This window comes from Spinacia oleracea, chromosome 5, assembly GCF_020520425.1.
Source record: "Spinacia oleracea cultivar Varoflay chromosome 5, BTI_SOV_V1, whole genome shotgun sequence".
In the NCBI taxonomy this organism is placed as follows: Eukaryota; Viridiplantae; Streptophyta; class Magnoliopsida; order Caryophyllales; family Amaranthaceae; genus Spinacia; species Spinacia oleracea.
In genome coordinates, this window is record NC_079491.1 from 102158467 (window position 1) to 102175125 (window position 16659).

At 34.8% G+C, this 16659-nt stretch overlaps 1 protein-coding gene across 1 annotated transcript; it reads right to left on the reverse strand.

Moving 5' to 3' along the window:
- Positions 1-803: 803 nt before the first annotated feature.
- LOC110802526 (alcohol dehydrogenase-like 7) lies at positions 804-15047 on the reverse strand. Its single transcript, XM_022007952.2, has 10 exons — positions 14887-15047; positions 14643-14779; positions 14246-14292; positions 2331-2656; positions 2174-2256; positions 2006-2081; positions 1847-1911; positions 1643-1738; positions 1357-1521; positions 804-1254 (listed from the first exon to the last, which is right to left on the reverse strand). Exons 1-10 carry the CDS (start codon positions 14924-14926, stop codon positions 1099-1101), a joined length of 1191 nt encoding a protein of 396 aa, XP_021863644.1. The 5' UTR covers positions 14927-15047; the 3' UTR covers positions 804-1098.
- Positions 15048-16659: the final 1612 nt, after the last annotated feature.

The following is a 16659-nucleotide window of genomic DNA, read 5'->3' on the forward strand; positions in this document are numbered from 1 at the left end:
ACCCGAAAACCGACCTGAAAATACTGTGTCCTGAACAAGATTTTGTGACCCGTAACCCGGAATCCGAACCCGAGCAACTCGAAAAGGAATGGGTCAAAACCTGACCGAACCCGTTTTGGATCCGACTGAATGAAAATCATTGTATTTATAGTAATAAATGATATTATGAGAAAATTTAAGCATAAAAGACACGTTGTTTTTACTATTGTTGTGTGTAGTATGATTTTAATTTGAATTATAAAAGCCGCTTTATGGTTGAATTTAACTAAATATAAACTTTCGTAGGAAAATTCGTTAATTTGTGCCAATATTTTGTATATTTATCACCTAAATTAATGAAAATATAATGCGCGTTTTAAAATCTCTCAACCCGTTGGGTCGACCCGAACCCGAAAGTTCTGGGTCTTGAACAAGCATTTGTAAACCCGAACACGATAGTGACCGACCTGATTCAACCCGAACCCGAAAGTAAATTTTTACAACCCGACCCGATCGACCCGTTTGACAGGTCTAGTTCCAAGTTGTATTAAAAGCCATTAACTATATTATTTTTGTTTTAAAGTTAGTTAATTTAAGATGCGTAATTGTGGTACTAGCTTTAACCGTTATCACAGTGGCGGTAATATTCTAGTAATTTCTTTATTCAAATAGGAAAATGATTTTATAAAGCAAAAGTTATTTAGGGTGTAATAACAGAGGTAAATTCAAGTCAAAAAGTGGAGGGAACTCGTTGGGATGGGGCAGAAACAGAGAAATTTAATGTTTGTTGTTACAAGGTAGTATTACTCATGAAACTTATAAAGTAGAAAATATAATAGAGTTTTTATAAGATATTAATTCACAAAACGTTCAAACGTTAAATCATTGTTTCACAAAATTTCCTTGTGTAACTCTCAAAAAATACGGGCGCAAACACTTAACACGAAGGGCGTGGAGGGAGTAGACTACTTACAATCCAAAAGTCTCACACCATGAGCGGTCTAGCTCTTTATAATACTCCGTACTAGTACAGTAGTAATACAGACATTATTATGGATACAAGCGATTGAAAAACATTGTAGTGTTTGAACTTTAACCATTCCATTAATCAATAATTTACTAAGGCTCAGCATTTCCATTTGACTCCAGAAGCTTATCATCTTTATCGAACCATAACACACATCGAAGACACTTCCCCTCCAGGAGCAACTCGAAGGCCTTGTTGATGTCCTCGAATTTCATTTCATGCGTTACAAACTCATCCAAACGCAGTTTCTAGTACAAGTTAATAATAAGATTGAGTACGTTTAAATGTCAAGTTATATATAAGCCCCAAAAACTAGCAAAAGAATTTGTATGCATTAATAAATAAATTACCTTGTCCAAGTACCATTTAACTAGAGTTGAAATGTCAGATTTGGCTTTGAGACCTCCGAATAAAGAACCTGTTAGGATCTTCCCATTGTGTAACACGTCGTGAGAGCTAATGTTCAACTTTGAATTAGGCTTATCCACTCCTAGGACTACTGTCTTTCCCCATCCCTGGTGCATTTACATTCAAGGTAAAATCATTACCCTAGCTAGTAGCTACCTTCTGTTTATAACAACTAACTATTCGTTTTATTGTCAAATTAGCGCGTTGTTAGAGTAAAGCTCCCAATACCTTCCTGCAGCAAGCAAATGCTTCTTCCACCAACGATGACATTCCCACACACTCGAAGCAGTAGTCCGCACCCCCATCTGTCATCTCGTTTATAATCTGATCACAGATTTATCAAGACTTACAATGACTAGCTAGGTGAATTAAGAATCTAAAATAAAGACAAAATCTGTAAGAATCAACTAGGGAAGAAGAAAGGATTGAGACCTCACTGACAGATTTTGTTGTATCGTTCATAGGGTTGATATAATCAGTAACTCCAAACTTCTTTCCTGCAGAAAAAGGCATACAATGATAATATTATTTATCTCAAAAGTCAAAACATGAATTTTCATACACATAAAATTGATAGGAGGAAGAGGTTACCTGTTTCGAATTTAGCAGGGTTTACATCCACACCAATGATTTTAGTAGCTCCACAAATTCTAGCTCCCTCTGCAACCTTCGCAATTAACAATGAGATCAAATCATAACGTCCTGTAGCCTTGTCTTAGAATGATAGATAACAAGAGAGAAAATGAGATGGATGCATACCGCTAATCCAATTGCACCTAGGCCAAATATAGCAACTGTTGAGCCTTCATCAACTTGTGCTGTTTTCCAAGCAGCACCAACACCTGCAGATCAATTTTTCTGTCAGAAGCTGCAATTGCAAGTAGTTTCTATAATGATATAATGAATCAAGAATTACCTGTGGAAACTCCACAGCTGAGAAGGCAAGCTCTATTAGGCGGTATTCGTGGGTCAACCTTAGTTACATGAGCAACATCCACAACAGTATACTCAGTGAAACTGGAAACATGCAAAGAATGGTACAACAAATCTCCCTTGGAATCTGTAAATCTGCTACTCTCATCTCTTGGCATCATAGCTGACAACTTAAATGGCAGTGTTGAACATAGATTGCTTCTATTTGATTTGCAGTCACTACAGTCCCCACAGTTTGCCAAAAATACAGGCATTACAAAATCGCCTTCAGAAAATTCATCCACACCTTCACCTACGCTCTCCACAATCCTATAGTGGCAATACCAAGAACAAGAGTTATTGTCAATTTTCAGATTCAAAATGCACTTGTCTTACTAACAAATCAATCATTATGGAACTCCAACAATTCATGTACTGCTTTTTAGATTTCATTAACAAACTACATAGGGAAATAGTCATCATTCAGCAAATAACATGTCACATTAGTTTGGGCCTGGATACTTAAGCTCATATTAGTTTGTACATGAACACAATTTGACAACAATACAACCTAAGGAAATACAATTCTTAACATGGTATCAGAGCACCACTCTGATCTTCTCAGATACTCTCCATATTCTAGAATCTATGCAAAAAGAAATTGGTGCTTTGGAGGATAATGAAAGTGGGCGATGCAGGAGCTGCCTCTGGGAAAGAAAGCCTTGAGATGTAAATGGGTGTATAAAATATATAAAATTTCATGCCAATGGCGCGATTGAGCGTCTAAAAGGTCGTCTTGTCATTTTTGGCAATCATCAAGTCGAAAGAGCTGCTTACAATGAGACCTTTGCTCCTGTTGTGAAAATGGTTATTGTTTGTGTGTTTTTTTGCGATAGCTGCGACAAAAATTGGGAAGTCCATCAAATGGATGTTCACAATGCGTTCCTTCAATGTGATGGTCTTGATGAGGAGGCATACATGAAAACCCTCTCGACTTTCATGGTGGCAAACTTGGTATATTGCGTTGTTTGAAGAAATCATTAATTGGTTTGCATCAAGCCCTAAGATATTGGTTTGCTAAATTAGTTGGTTCTTTAAAAAGGTATGATTTTTCTGTCATACTTATTATTCTCTATTTACATTAGTGTTCTTGTCTATCTCGATGATTTGATAATTTCGAGAAATGACTCATCTGCTATTGCCGAGGTTTAAAAAATATTTTAGTGAGTGCTTTCACATGAAAGATTTGAAAATGTTGAAGTACTTTCTTGGCATATAGAGGTATCGAGGAGCCTTGGGGGTACTTTTTTTATGCCAACATCAATACACACTCAATAATTGTTGATGTTGGTATGTTACGGGCACGTTGGGTCGGGTTTCCAAAAAAACACTTTCGCATTGTCAAGTGGCGCATTCTTAGATGATTCAGAGATGTACCCGTCGACGATACATCTTTGTATCATCTAGAATTCTAGCACAATTCATGCAAAATCCTCGCCAAGAGCATTGGGACTCCATCATTCGTATTGTGCTATCTAAAAGGATGCAATGTCAAGGGATTCTCTTGCGTGATGATTGTGATTTACAGTTCATAGGTTGGTGTTACTTAGATTGGGTGAGTTTCCCTTTTACGAGTCGATCGATTAGTGGATGATTGGTGTTTCTTGGTTGTTCCTCTATTTCTTAGAAAACCAAGAAGCAACACACGGTGTTCATTCTTCCGTAGAGGCATATCGTTCCATGGCCACCATTACTTCGAAGTTGAAGTGACCCTAAAAGCCTTACTTGGTAGTTTAGGGGTGGCGCATCCTCGTGCGACTAACTTATTTTGTGATAGTTATTCAGCTTGCGCATTGCCCAAAATCTTGTATTTCACGAACGCACAAAGTAAATAGAGGTAGATTGTCACTATATCTGGGACGCGATCCAGGTGGGTATTATTAGTACTAGTCACGTACGAACGGATAAACAACTTTGTTCATATCTTCACAAGGGTGTTAGGCAAGTGTCAATTTTTATATTTACTCGATAAGGTGTGAATTTATTTGCATGCTCTAACTTGAGAGAATGTTACTTAAGTCTTCCTAGCTATTATGATTAGGCCCAATATTATAATTTTCTTATTTAGTATTTGGGAATGGATTATAATCTCTAAAAACAATTTGACAGCAAAACAAGCTAACGAAACGCAATTCTTAACATGGGACCATTGTGTATAGTTAAACACCATCAAGACATCAGATCTACGGCATCTTCCTCGTGAATGTTGGCCTGCTATAATTGCCAGCCTTGCAGGACATTAACACTAATGTTGTTCGGCAAAATTAATTTTAGTGGATTCCTTTTAACGGTTTAGCATTGGGTAATCGTCAGAATATTGGGTAATGGTGAACTGTTAAAAATGTTATAATATATTCTGTATGTGTTTGGTAAAATAGTAGTTGAGATTTAAAAATACAATAAATAAAAAATTATAGGAAAATTTGTAATTATTAATTCAATCTTTGCCCGGTTCTCTTTAATTAAGCCTACTTATACGATATTTCTAAATAATCCAACTTTTATGACCCAACTACTATTATTAAGCCCTGGATGACCGGTTACCTGCTACAAAGTCAAGGAAAATTTGTAATTATTAATCCAACCTTTGCCAGATTTTCTTTAATTAAGCCTACATATGCGATATTTCTAAATAATCCAACATTTATGACCCAACTACTATTATTAAGCCTGGATGACCGATTACCTGCTACAAAGTCAACGTTAAAAACGTTGACAACCTAAAGTTGGTTTCCCTGCTAAAATATTGGACACGTCATCATGCCACCTAAACAAGGATTTCATTTTTTTTTCAAAAAACTCTTAACCCTTCTCTTCTCTGTACCGTGTTTCAATTCCTCTCTCCTCCATTACTGCTGCTTCAACCACAATTGTACTGGTTCATGACATCATCAGCGATTTTCTAGTGGAAATAGGTGACTTCATCCACGCGCATTCAAATTTCGTCTCCAAAATTGTACAATTGAAGGTGAACTTACGAACCTTGGCGTTTTTTTTCCTTTTTTGGTAAATTTTGAATTTTGGGCTTCCTTGATGGTCAGTTCGTAAAAACCCGAGCTGTTGAAATAATATAGTTTTTTTTTATGTTGTGGGATGTTGGTTATTGTGGTCTTGTTGAAAATTTAGAAAGAAAAAAAAACCTTGAATTTGAAGAAGATCCAGATCCAACAGGCAATTACTTTACCCCAGCCATAGCAATTGGTGATTATTTTTTATGAACTTCGAATGGAGAGGTATGAGGGATCGACAATGATGGAGAAGAGGTAGAAGAGAAATAATGGAGAGGAGTTCAGAGATGAAGCAGAAAATCGCAGAGGAGAGAGGAACGAAAATTAAAATAGCAATTAAAGAAAATAAGGGGTAAAAAAAATTATAATTGTTATATGCCACGTAAGGGTGAATACCGCCTATAGCATGTTAGTAACTTGTTAAGCTTAATAATAGTAGTTGGGTCATAAAGGGTGGATTATTTAGAAATATCGCATAAGTAGGCTTAATTAAAGAAAATCGGGCAAAAGTTGGATTAATAATTACAAATTTTCCAAAATTATATACATTGTTTTAAATTATATTGTAATTTGACAAAAGCTACACATTACTTATACAAGCTAAAATGTTTAATGTTTAAGAAAAGTTGTTTAACTGCTACCTCTACTCCTAATTATTACCTAAATCCCTATCTTGTCAAACTCTTATAAATTTTACAAGTATCAGCTACCCCCGCCCATTAAATTTTGCATCTGAATACGCCTTTGCACAATGTAATTTTTTAACTTTATAACTTTTAATTTACGCCTTCCGTTCCTAAATGCTTACACCATGTTGACTTTTACATTACTAATATATTAAAATCAAAAGTAATTGTATAATATGTTATTGGATTAGACTAATGTATACATAGTATTATTCAAGTATACGTTTTTTAAAATAATTTTTAGTAACATATGCATATAATCACCATCAAACTAATATTATAACAAATGTGTCGATTAAATCATTTTCGGAAACGAGGAGTATTAGTAAAAATTGAGGACCGGATCATCCCAAAACAAGCCCCCAAAACTATTTGAGGATTGAAATATCCTGAAGCAAGTCCCAAAATAGTTTTTGAGGATTGATCATCCCGAAATAATTTCCTATATGTACATGTACATCTACCATTTAGGTTTTCACACATTCTTATTTAAGAGGTAAAGTTAACTATATATATAAAAATTATTTATTTTTTACTATAAATTTTTTATCTTCAATACTCTATCCGTTTCAAAATGTTCTTTACATATTCTATTTCGGGTGTCCCAAAATATATTTTACATTTCTTTTTATATTATCACATAAATGATTTAATATTCTATGAAAATTTAACTACAATAATTTGTATCTTTAATGACAACCTAATTACGACGGGTCAAAAATCCCGTCGCAAAAGCCTTTTGCGACGGGGCTAACAACCAAACAAAGACGGGAACAACCAACAACCGTCGTAAATGTCTCTTATGACGGGTTAACGACGGAATTTTCCATTTACGATGCCCCCCTTTTATGACGGGTTCGCGACAGGAAATTCCGTCATTAATCAACGATTATTGGCCTTTAACGACGGAATTTCCCGTCGTTAATAGTACAATTTCTTGTAGTGTTTGTGTCAAATATTATTTTAACCAATTAAATTCATTGTGGTATTTAATCTATCACACTATTCCACTGTGACTTTAATATTTTTCATTTTTCCAATGTCAGATTTTTGATAAAATTGAAAACATTATAAATAAACATAATTTGTCTTGTTTTTTTTTAAAGAAATAGAGGAATCTCAATGCACATTAATCTATACTATATATTAAAAGGCGTTTATAAAATAGCATACGTGACACGTTGCGCTCTGCTTATGGGTAGTTCGCTTCAAGTAAGTTTTATATACATTAAAAAAATGTCAAATATGATTAGCATAAGGTTTGAACTCTTGATCTTGAGTTTAAACAATAGAGCTTTTACCACCAAGCTATTAAATATTTTATGTTATCATTGCAAAAAAAGTTATATATATAAGTAAATGTGAATGTTGTTAACGTAGTAACCCGGGGCATCGCCCGGGCCCAAAAACTAGTTAGTCGTTAAATCGCGCGCAAAATATCAAACGTAATTAACATGTTGGAACGAAGGGAGTAAAAATTATCTCTTCAAAAAATCATTATATACAAAGGTAACCATTTAGCCTTTAAAATGTTTATTCGTTAATTTTTATTATAATACAAAGGCTGGTTAACCAAAACATTCTACACCGAATGAGTGCAAGACCTTTTTAAAGTGACAAAATTCAAACACAGGTTTAATAAAGAACTTGCTCTCTTTATTAATTGTTTAGAAAATAACTCAAAACTAAACAACTTTTATTCTAATTAATGATCTACCACAACTCGGCAATCATATATATAGGTTTAGAGATCATTTTCTAATCCTATTACAATTCTAACTATCCTTAGGAAATAGATAACTCCTATTTCTATTGGGATTACAATGAGCCTATTTCTAATCTAGGTTAATCTAGAAAGTCTTTGGCTCCAAGCTATTGAAGCTTATCCAACATTCACCCCCTTAAGCTTCAAGTTCTTTCCGTTGAGATCTTGAACTCCAATCAAACTTCTCATTTCCTTGAATTTGATCCTTGCGAGGGCCTTTGTCAATATGTCTGCACATTTTTCTGTTCCGGGAACATGCTTAACTTCAATTTGATCATTCTCGACACATTCTCGGATGAAGTGATATCGTTTGTGAATATGCTTGCTTCGACCATGGAAAACAGGATTCCTTGTGAGTTCAATGGCTGACTTGTTATCGATACAAATCAATGTTTTTTCTATGTTTTGTCCCGTAATTTCACTTAACAAGTCTTGAAGCCATATCGCCTGTTTTGCAGCTTCCGTTGCGGCCATAAACTCGGCTTCACAAGACGATAAGGCGACAGTCTATTGCTTCTGAGAACACCATTTTATTGGGGTTTCACCAAAGTAGAAGACATGACCTGTAATGCTTCTTCCATCATCTTCATCCACATTGTGACTGTTGTCACTGTATCCTACAAGTTTCTTTGATCCTCCATGCTTGAAGATCAACCCATAACTCAGAGTTCCTTGAAGGTATCTTAAGACTTGTTTCAATGCGTTTCCATGTGACTCACGTGGAGAATGCATATATCTACTTAAGATTCCGACTGAGAATGATAAATCTGGTCTTGTGTGTAAGAGATACCTGAGGCAACCAATCCTTCTTCGATACAATGTAGCATCGATCTCAGGTTCTTCTTGAGCTTTAGACAGCTTTAATCCGAACTCCATTTGTATTTGGGCAGGATTGCAATCTTCTAATCCTACTTCTTTTAGGATACGACGAGCATATGCCTCTTGTTTTATCACAATGCCTTCTATGCCTTGCTTAACTTCTATACCAAGGTAGTAAGTAAGCTTTCCAAGATCAGACATCTCAAAGTTTGAAGACATACCAGCTTTACACTCTTCGATGATCTTTGTTATATTTCCAGTAACAAAGAGATCATCGACATAAACCGCGATGAGGAGAAGATTTCCTCCTTCTTCCTTCCGATAAACTGAACTTTCCTTAGAACACTTCTTGAATTTTAGACCTTTTAAAATCTGATCAAGCTTTGTGTTCCAAGCCCGTGGAGCTTGTCTCAAACCGTATAATGCTTTAGTGAGTTTGAAAACCTTATGCTCTTCTCCCTTCTTTTCAAATCCTTCAGGTTGAGACACATAAACTTCTTCATTAAGTTCTCCATGCAAAAAGGCGGTTTTTACATCAAGGTGATGGATTTCCCATCCTTCAGAAGCGGCTAAGCCAATTAACAGTCTGATAGTCTCAATGCGAGCTACATGTGCGAAGACTTCATCAAAGTCAATCCCTGATTGTTGCACATATCCTTTTGCAACGAGTCTTGCTTTGTGCTTATTAATTGAGTCGTCTGCATTCCTTTTAATCTTAAACACCCACTTGAGACCTATCACTTTAACTCCAACTGGTTTGTTTACTAGCGTCCATGTTTTGTTTTTGTTTATCGAATCGATCTCCTCATAACACGCTTTTGTCCATTCCACCTTTTCCTTTGCCTCTTGATAATTATATGGCTCGTCATTGAGAGATAGTAGAAGGGTCTCACATTCGATATCTGCCATTAAAACATAGTCATCAAGATAGCCGGGTGGATTTGACTGTCGTGTTGAGCGTCGGAGTTGAATTTGCTCTGGAGCTTGTGCTGTTAGTTCATTGGTATCAATTCCAGCTTCCTCTTCAGTCTCACTCTCTTGGTGTTGCTCAGTTCCGATTTCAGTATCACTCTCAACTTGAGTGTTGCTGACAATGAATGGACCTTGTCCATCATCTGTAACTTCTCCCCAAGTTAATCGAAACATACCAGGTTCTCCTTGCTCTTCTTGTTCAGATCCCTTCCAATTCCAGCAAGCCTTCTCATTGAAAATCACATCTCGACTCACTATGATTTTCCTTGTGGTTGGATTGTAAAGTCTATAAGCCTTTGAACCTGGTTCAATGCCTAGATGAACCAGAGTCTGAGATCTATTATCAAGCTTCTTAAGATGAGTTGAGTCGATTTTTGCATAGGCTAGACAACCGAAAACTCTCAGATGTTCAACATTGGGCTTTCTCTCCTTAAGACACTCGTATGGGGTTTGATTTTTCAGGGCTCTAGTGGGCACACGGTTAATCAAATATGTGGAGTGACGAACAGCTTCTCCCCATAAATAGTTTGGTATGTTCATCGCCTTGAGCATACTTCGTGTCATCTCCATTAACGTTCTGTTTCTCCTTTCAACAACTCCGTTTTGTTGAGGAGTGTAGGGAGCTGTTAGGTGTCTCTTGATTCCGTGTTTTCTGCAAAAATCTTGGAATTCAACCGAAATGAATTCACCTCCTCTGTCCGTACGAAGTGTTATAATCTTCTTGTCAACATCCTTCTAAACAGAGTTTTGAATGCTTTGAATTTTTCGAAAGCATCTCCTTTTTCTTTCATCAAGATCGACCACATATATCTCGTATAATCATCTATTATAACGAAAATATACTTGTTTTGTGAGAGAGTAGCTGGTGAGATTGGACCACATAAGTCAGCATGTAGTAGGTCCAACGGTTTTGATGCTCTTAATGATGTTGCTTTCGGAAAGCTTTGGCGAGTTTGTTTTCCGACTAAACAGGATTCACAGACTTGTTTCTCTCCTCCAACCTCTGGTAAGCCATGAACCATCTTGTGCATAGCCATTGATTTCATGGTTCTGAAGCTGACATGACCGAGTCTTGTATGCCACTTCCATGAGTCTTCCTCGAGTTTTGAAAGCAAGCAAATAGGTTTCCCGATTTTAAGAGAAATCTTGTAAAGTCTATTTGGAGTCCTGAATACTTTTGCTAGTAGCCTTCCATTAGGATCTCTTAGTGTTAGATAATCATCCTTCATTCTAACATCGCATCCTTGCTCGGTGGCTTGTCCCAGACTTAAAATATTGCTTCTTAAATCGGGAATGTAATAGACATCTGTCAAGAGCTTTTGTTCACCCGTCTTTGCCTCGAACAAAATTGACCTATTTCCGTTGATGCCTACATACGACCCGTCTCCGAATTTGACTTTTTCTTTGATGTTCATATTAAGTTATGAGAAGTACGACTTTTCACCAGTCATGTGATTGCTTGCGCCATTATCTAAATACCAGACACCTTCTTCCTTCTTTGTTTTCTCGTATTTCTTTGGCATTACTTTTCCTTCATTAAGAAAAACGACTTGGTGCATGTAGAGAGCTGCATTTGCTGTCTCTGTCTCGCTTTTATTGAGTTCGTCGTTGTTTTTCTTCCTGGTGGGACAAACAGAGGCGAAGTGTCCTTGTTTATCACACCTGAAACACGTTATCTCTGTTTTGTCCTTCTTCTCTCTGTTTCGACCTTGAGAATTGTCTCTCCCATGGCCTCTTCCTCGAAAACTTCGTCCTCGACCTCGATTTTTACTCTGTCCTCTTCCTTTGTTTTCATCAGAATTTGAAAACAAGACAGTTTCTTGTTCGTCGGTCGTTGATTGAGATTTTGAGCCAAGTATTCTTTCTTCATATGTTTTGAGTCTCCCTACTATGTCTTCAAAGGCTGTCGTATTCAAATCAAGCACTTGTTCAAGGGAGGCAACGATATGAATATACTTGTCGGGGGGCAGACTCTGAAGAAACTTTTTTACAAGTTTTGGCTCATCCATTGTTTTACCTAAGGATGAAGATTTTGAAGCAATCTCTGAAATCTTTCTTGCGAAGCCATCGATTGTCTCTGTCTCCTTCATCTGTAGTTTGTCAAATTCCGCCATTAACGTCTGTAAACGAGCTTCTTTCACCCGGTCTGCTCCTACGTGTCTTGCTTTGATTCCTTCCCAAAGCTTGTTTGGAGAATCTAATTCTCCGATTTGAAGAATAAGATTCTCTGGTATGGATTGAAACAATAGAGCTGTTGCGATGTTGTTCTTCTTATCGTTTTTCGAACCAGGCTCGATTGTCTCCCATACTTCATGTGCGCGGAGGACCACTTTCATCCGTATTGCCCATACGGTGTAGTTGCTTTTGTTTAGCATCGGACATCATACTGCAGAGGAACCGGATTCCTTTGAAGCCATGGCTGGACAGGCTTTTGATCTTCAAGAACCTTAACCTAGGCTCTGGTACCAAATAAAGTGACAAAATTCAAACACAGGTTTAATAAAGAACTTGCTCTCTTTATTAATTGTTTAGAAAATAACTCAAAACTAAACAACTTTTATTCTAATTAATGATCTACCACAACTCGGCAATCATATATATAGGTTTAGAGATCCTTTTCTAATCCTATTACAATTCTAACTATCCTTAGGAAATAGATAACTCCTATTTCTATTGGGATTGCAATGAGCCTATTTCTAATCTAGGTTGATCTAGAAAGTCTTTGGCTCCAAGCTATTGAAGCTTATCCAACACTTTTGTTATGTTGTTTACATCCAAGTGTGTTTTTTTTTAAATACGATGTTTTTTGACCTTATTCTCATACTCCGTAACTTATTTTTGATAAAGTTAGACAAGAGTAGATTAAAAATTCAGATCATACTAAAAAAGTCAAACTATATTCAACCATAAAAAGTAAAAAGAATAATAGAAAACGTTCATACCAAATGAGACCATAAATAATTTATACTTTTCCAAGTGAAAAGAATTTTATTTATTTATTTTTAGTGACAGGAACCAAGCGAAAAGAACCTATCCTAAGTTCCTAACCTAAGCTGAAAAAAATGTCAAGTAATGAAATTAAAAAACATATCAGAATTTGGTGGATAAGTTCGTTCACCGACTAACCGTTTGTTGAATAGCAAGACACAATATGGAACCCCCAAACTTAATGCAGAGGGTTTTAAAGCTAATTAAGGCGTGTAGCCCTACCAATTTTATATCGTAGCAATCCTAATTAAACTAAATATGGCGTGATATGCGTTTGTACATTTAATGGTTCGACGTGATACAACATTTATATACTAGTCTAAATTTGGAAGTGAAAGGTGTTAGTCGGGTTAGCCCTTCTTTGCATAAAAAAGAATACTTGTATATCGAAAGCCGAATGGCGCTAACCCATACTCCCCAACTCATTCTCCATAACTCTAGAACAGTAGAATTAAAGGGCGGCGTGTCCCATATCAGAGATGTATTTAGCAAATACATCTCACCCCATTAAACGATAAAATAGGGATAAGACAAGCATTAGAACATGCGTTATTTTTTAAAAACTGATGCCATTTTGGAAAATGAATGCCATTTTTCAAAAACAGATGCCATTTTCTAAAATAATTGATTTTGTGTCTATGTAACCCCAACATAAAATATGAATTGTTAAAATAGTTCAAATATTAAAACACGGCCTACATATAAAATAAAAAATTTAACAATATATGGCTGCATCGAATGCTAGTGATAATCGTTGAAACTCAATTTTTATCTACACCCTCTATTCCAATTGATGATCCATTTAAGAATTTGGACAATATTCACAATTAAAGAGAATATTATAATTTTTTTTTCTAGTATATAAGGAAATAAAACATATCCACGTAGGTTTTTTTTAATTCGTCTCAATGAGTACTCTAATCATATCAAAATAGATATTTAATAACACGTACTTAATTAATTATAAATAAAAAATGACATGTGCATTATCAAATGTGAAGGATATATCATATGCAGAAAGTACATACAAGTTGTTCCACATCGGGGAAAAATAGAAACGTAAAAGACAACATAATGTAATGTTATTACCCGCATTAGCCTTAACTATTATTCTTTCCTGCTATAGGAAACTAGAATACGTCTGTGTTTGATTATGGAACTAACATTTATGGTTCCTGTGATAATTCTAATTCTGGACAAAGAGAGTGATAGAACACATGACACTAATCCAACTAGCCAAGACAATATAGACGTATAGTCTAATATGCATGACACACCAAAAATACAAAGTGGAGTAAATTGGCCAAAAAAATTACATAATTTTAGTTAATTGTTAATTAATTCGTATAAAAATATACTTCATTTAGTTTTTTTTCATTAATTTTATGATTATTACCTAACTTAGTACAGTTTCAGAATCAGCCATTGACTCATCTCTCATTAAATGTCCGATCTATCGTAGATAATGACCTTTCTCCAACACCCCTTAGATCCTTACCCCCGCCCAAAAAAAAAAAAAAAAAACCAACAAATAGAGAAAAGTCAAGGAAAGACTGAAATTTAGTGGCAAAAAATAAAATTGAATGAAAAACTCTCAATCAAGATGAAAAATGTTACATACCCAACGGCTTCATGGCCCAGTATTCTTGGAAAATATCCAGGAGGTTCCTTCAAAAGTTAACATCAATATGATCAGAATTAGTAAACTTGCCTATCTTATAGATGTTTTTATTTTTGACTTCTTACTCCATTCGTTCTGTGATGATATCTCAATTTAAAATTTAAAATTTAAAATTATTTGTAATACATATGAAAAAAACATATTCATATTGGAAAAATATCAAAATTTATAATTTATTCTAATATATAATTAAATGATGAAAAATATATATTGACAAATGTGAAAAGTAGAAAATTGGAACATTATTATGTAACGGAGAGATTATATGATCTTGCCCGTATTTCATTTTCAATAATAAAGTAAAATGAAATAAAGGAAAACGCATAAGAGAACTTACTTTCAAACTCCATAATGTAAGATCGCTGTGACAAAGAGATGTGCACAAGATTTTGATGCGAACTTCATTACACTTTGGTGTTGCTACTGATATTTCCTCTATTAACAACGGTTTTCCAGGTTCTCTAGCTACCGCGGCTGCGTCGTTTCATGCGTAACAACAAGCAACACGAAGCGTTTAGACATTAGACTATTAGAGATCAATAAAACAGAACTTGCTTAATTTGTTAAACATTATATTTTACCTTTGCATAGAATGGGCTTCCCAGCTGATAATGAAGGCATGGCTTTCTCTGTTTTGTTGGTTTTTTTTTAATTTGGTTGACTTTAATCTTTAAGCAAGAGGAAGAAGACGTATTGTATTTATATATGCTGGGACCTGCGGAGTATAGCTAGTGGAGTGGAACTTTCAATTTTATTAGTCACCCCACAATATTCGAGGCTGATTAAATACTCGATCATTTCTTGTAAAAAACAGTAAGAAAAATTCAAGATGTATGCACAAAATATAAATATTGTGAAATTAAAAAGTTGATTAGTTCCATCAACTATTTTTACGAAAATGATAAAAGTTGCAACATGTGCCTTTTAAGTTTTGTCACAATGATATGTCCTGATTTAAAATTGGAAACTAAAATATTTAACTTATGTAACCTATTATACATGTTTTAAAAAAAAGGTAAGAAAATTTAATATTCTAATTTGTTTCCTTCTTTATACCGACTACTTTATTTACATGGTTTCATAGTAAAAATATTACATTGATAGTAATTATATTCCGATGACGAATATCTTACGTGGCGCCTATATGTACCAATTAAATTTCAACACGTAAGAATGCGACAATTGAATATTGTCGCAACGTGCGACCTTTATCATCACCCACTATTTTGATCAGATAATCTATACCTAGTATTTAAAAACGAACACCATATATTATTAGAAGTCATGTGGCATCTCTCCTTTCATCCATCATTTTATTTTGTTTTTTTTCAATTTTTCTTTATTGTTTTTATGATTTACAACTTCTAATGCATCTTCCACTCCATTTTCCTTATTCAACATCAAGTTATTAATAGTCTAATATATACTCATTACAGTTATTAATAGTCTAATATACTCATCATTACTCTCTTCCACTTCACCCCTTTAACATCCAATATTTATTCAACATATAATTTTTATATTTTTCCAACCTTCAAATTACACTTCTATTTAATTCATATATTACCAAAAATCACGAGTACTCACTAATTGTACAACCGCCCGTTCTATAAATGGGCTCAAAAGCTAATTGTATAAGTAGTTTTCCCGTATATCTTATTCTCTTATTAATTGGTGTGATGAGTGCTTTTTTGTTTTTATCAAAATAGTTAAATGTAAGTTGCTGAGTAGCAATTAAATAAAAAGAGAAAATGACATATGTAACGTCTCAAATGTTGATCGTAAGAACTTAGAGAGTGTTTGGTATAGTATAAAACATTTTCATGGAAAATAATTTTTTCTTTTCAATCATTTTACGTTGTTTGATTTGGAAAGCGAAGGAATATAATTTTTCATAACTCTTTCAAAGTTGAAACACCCTTTTCTATTTGAAAGGAAAGCAAACCACTTTTCCATTTTTATTCTTTATCTCCCTCTTCATCCTTCCCCTCAATTTTACTTTCTAAGTCTTGTTAAGATCTTAGAAACTCCTCTCTCCCCTTTTTCTCTCTTCTCTCTCATCTTTTGGGGTTTCAATTTTCTTTGCCGTTTAAGCCGAAAATAATCTAATTTCTTCGGAAATTAGACTATTTTCGACCCTTATTTCTTGTTTTTTTTCATTGTTTTCTCTTTATGTATTGTCTTGTTTTGTTTTTTCCGTTGTTTTGTTCCCAATTTATTCTTGGGTTGTTCCCAATTTATTTGGGTTTTTCCTAGAGTTTTCTAGGTTCTTGATTCTCATCCATGGATGAGAATTTTTTTAGGGTTTTTAGGGTTTCAATAATTGGGAAGGAGATTTGGATTCATACAGGTTT

Bases quoted from the DNA above. Each gene is read 5' to 3' on its own strand.
- LOC110802526 (XM_022007952.2), bottom strand. From the start codon at position 14,926: ATGCCTTCATTATCAGCTGGGAAGCCCATTCTATGCAAAG. The intron at 14,293-14,642 runs GTAAGTTCTCTT...TAACTTTTGAAG, and splicing joins TTACATTATGGAGTTTGAAA to GAACCTCCTGGATATTTTCC. The intron at 1,739-1,846 runs GTCTCAATCCTT...ATCTGTGATCAG, and splicing joins CAACAAAATCTGTCAGTGAG to ATTATAAACGAGATGACAGA.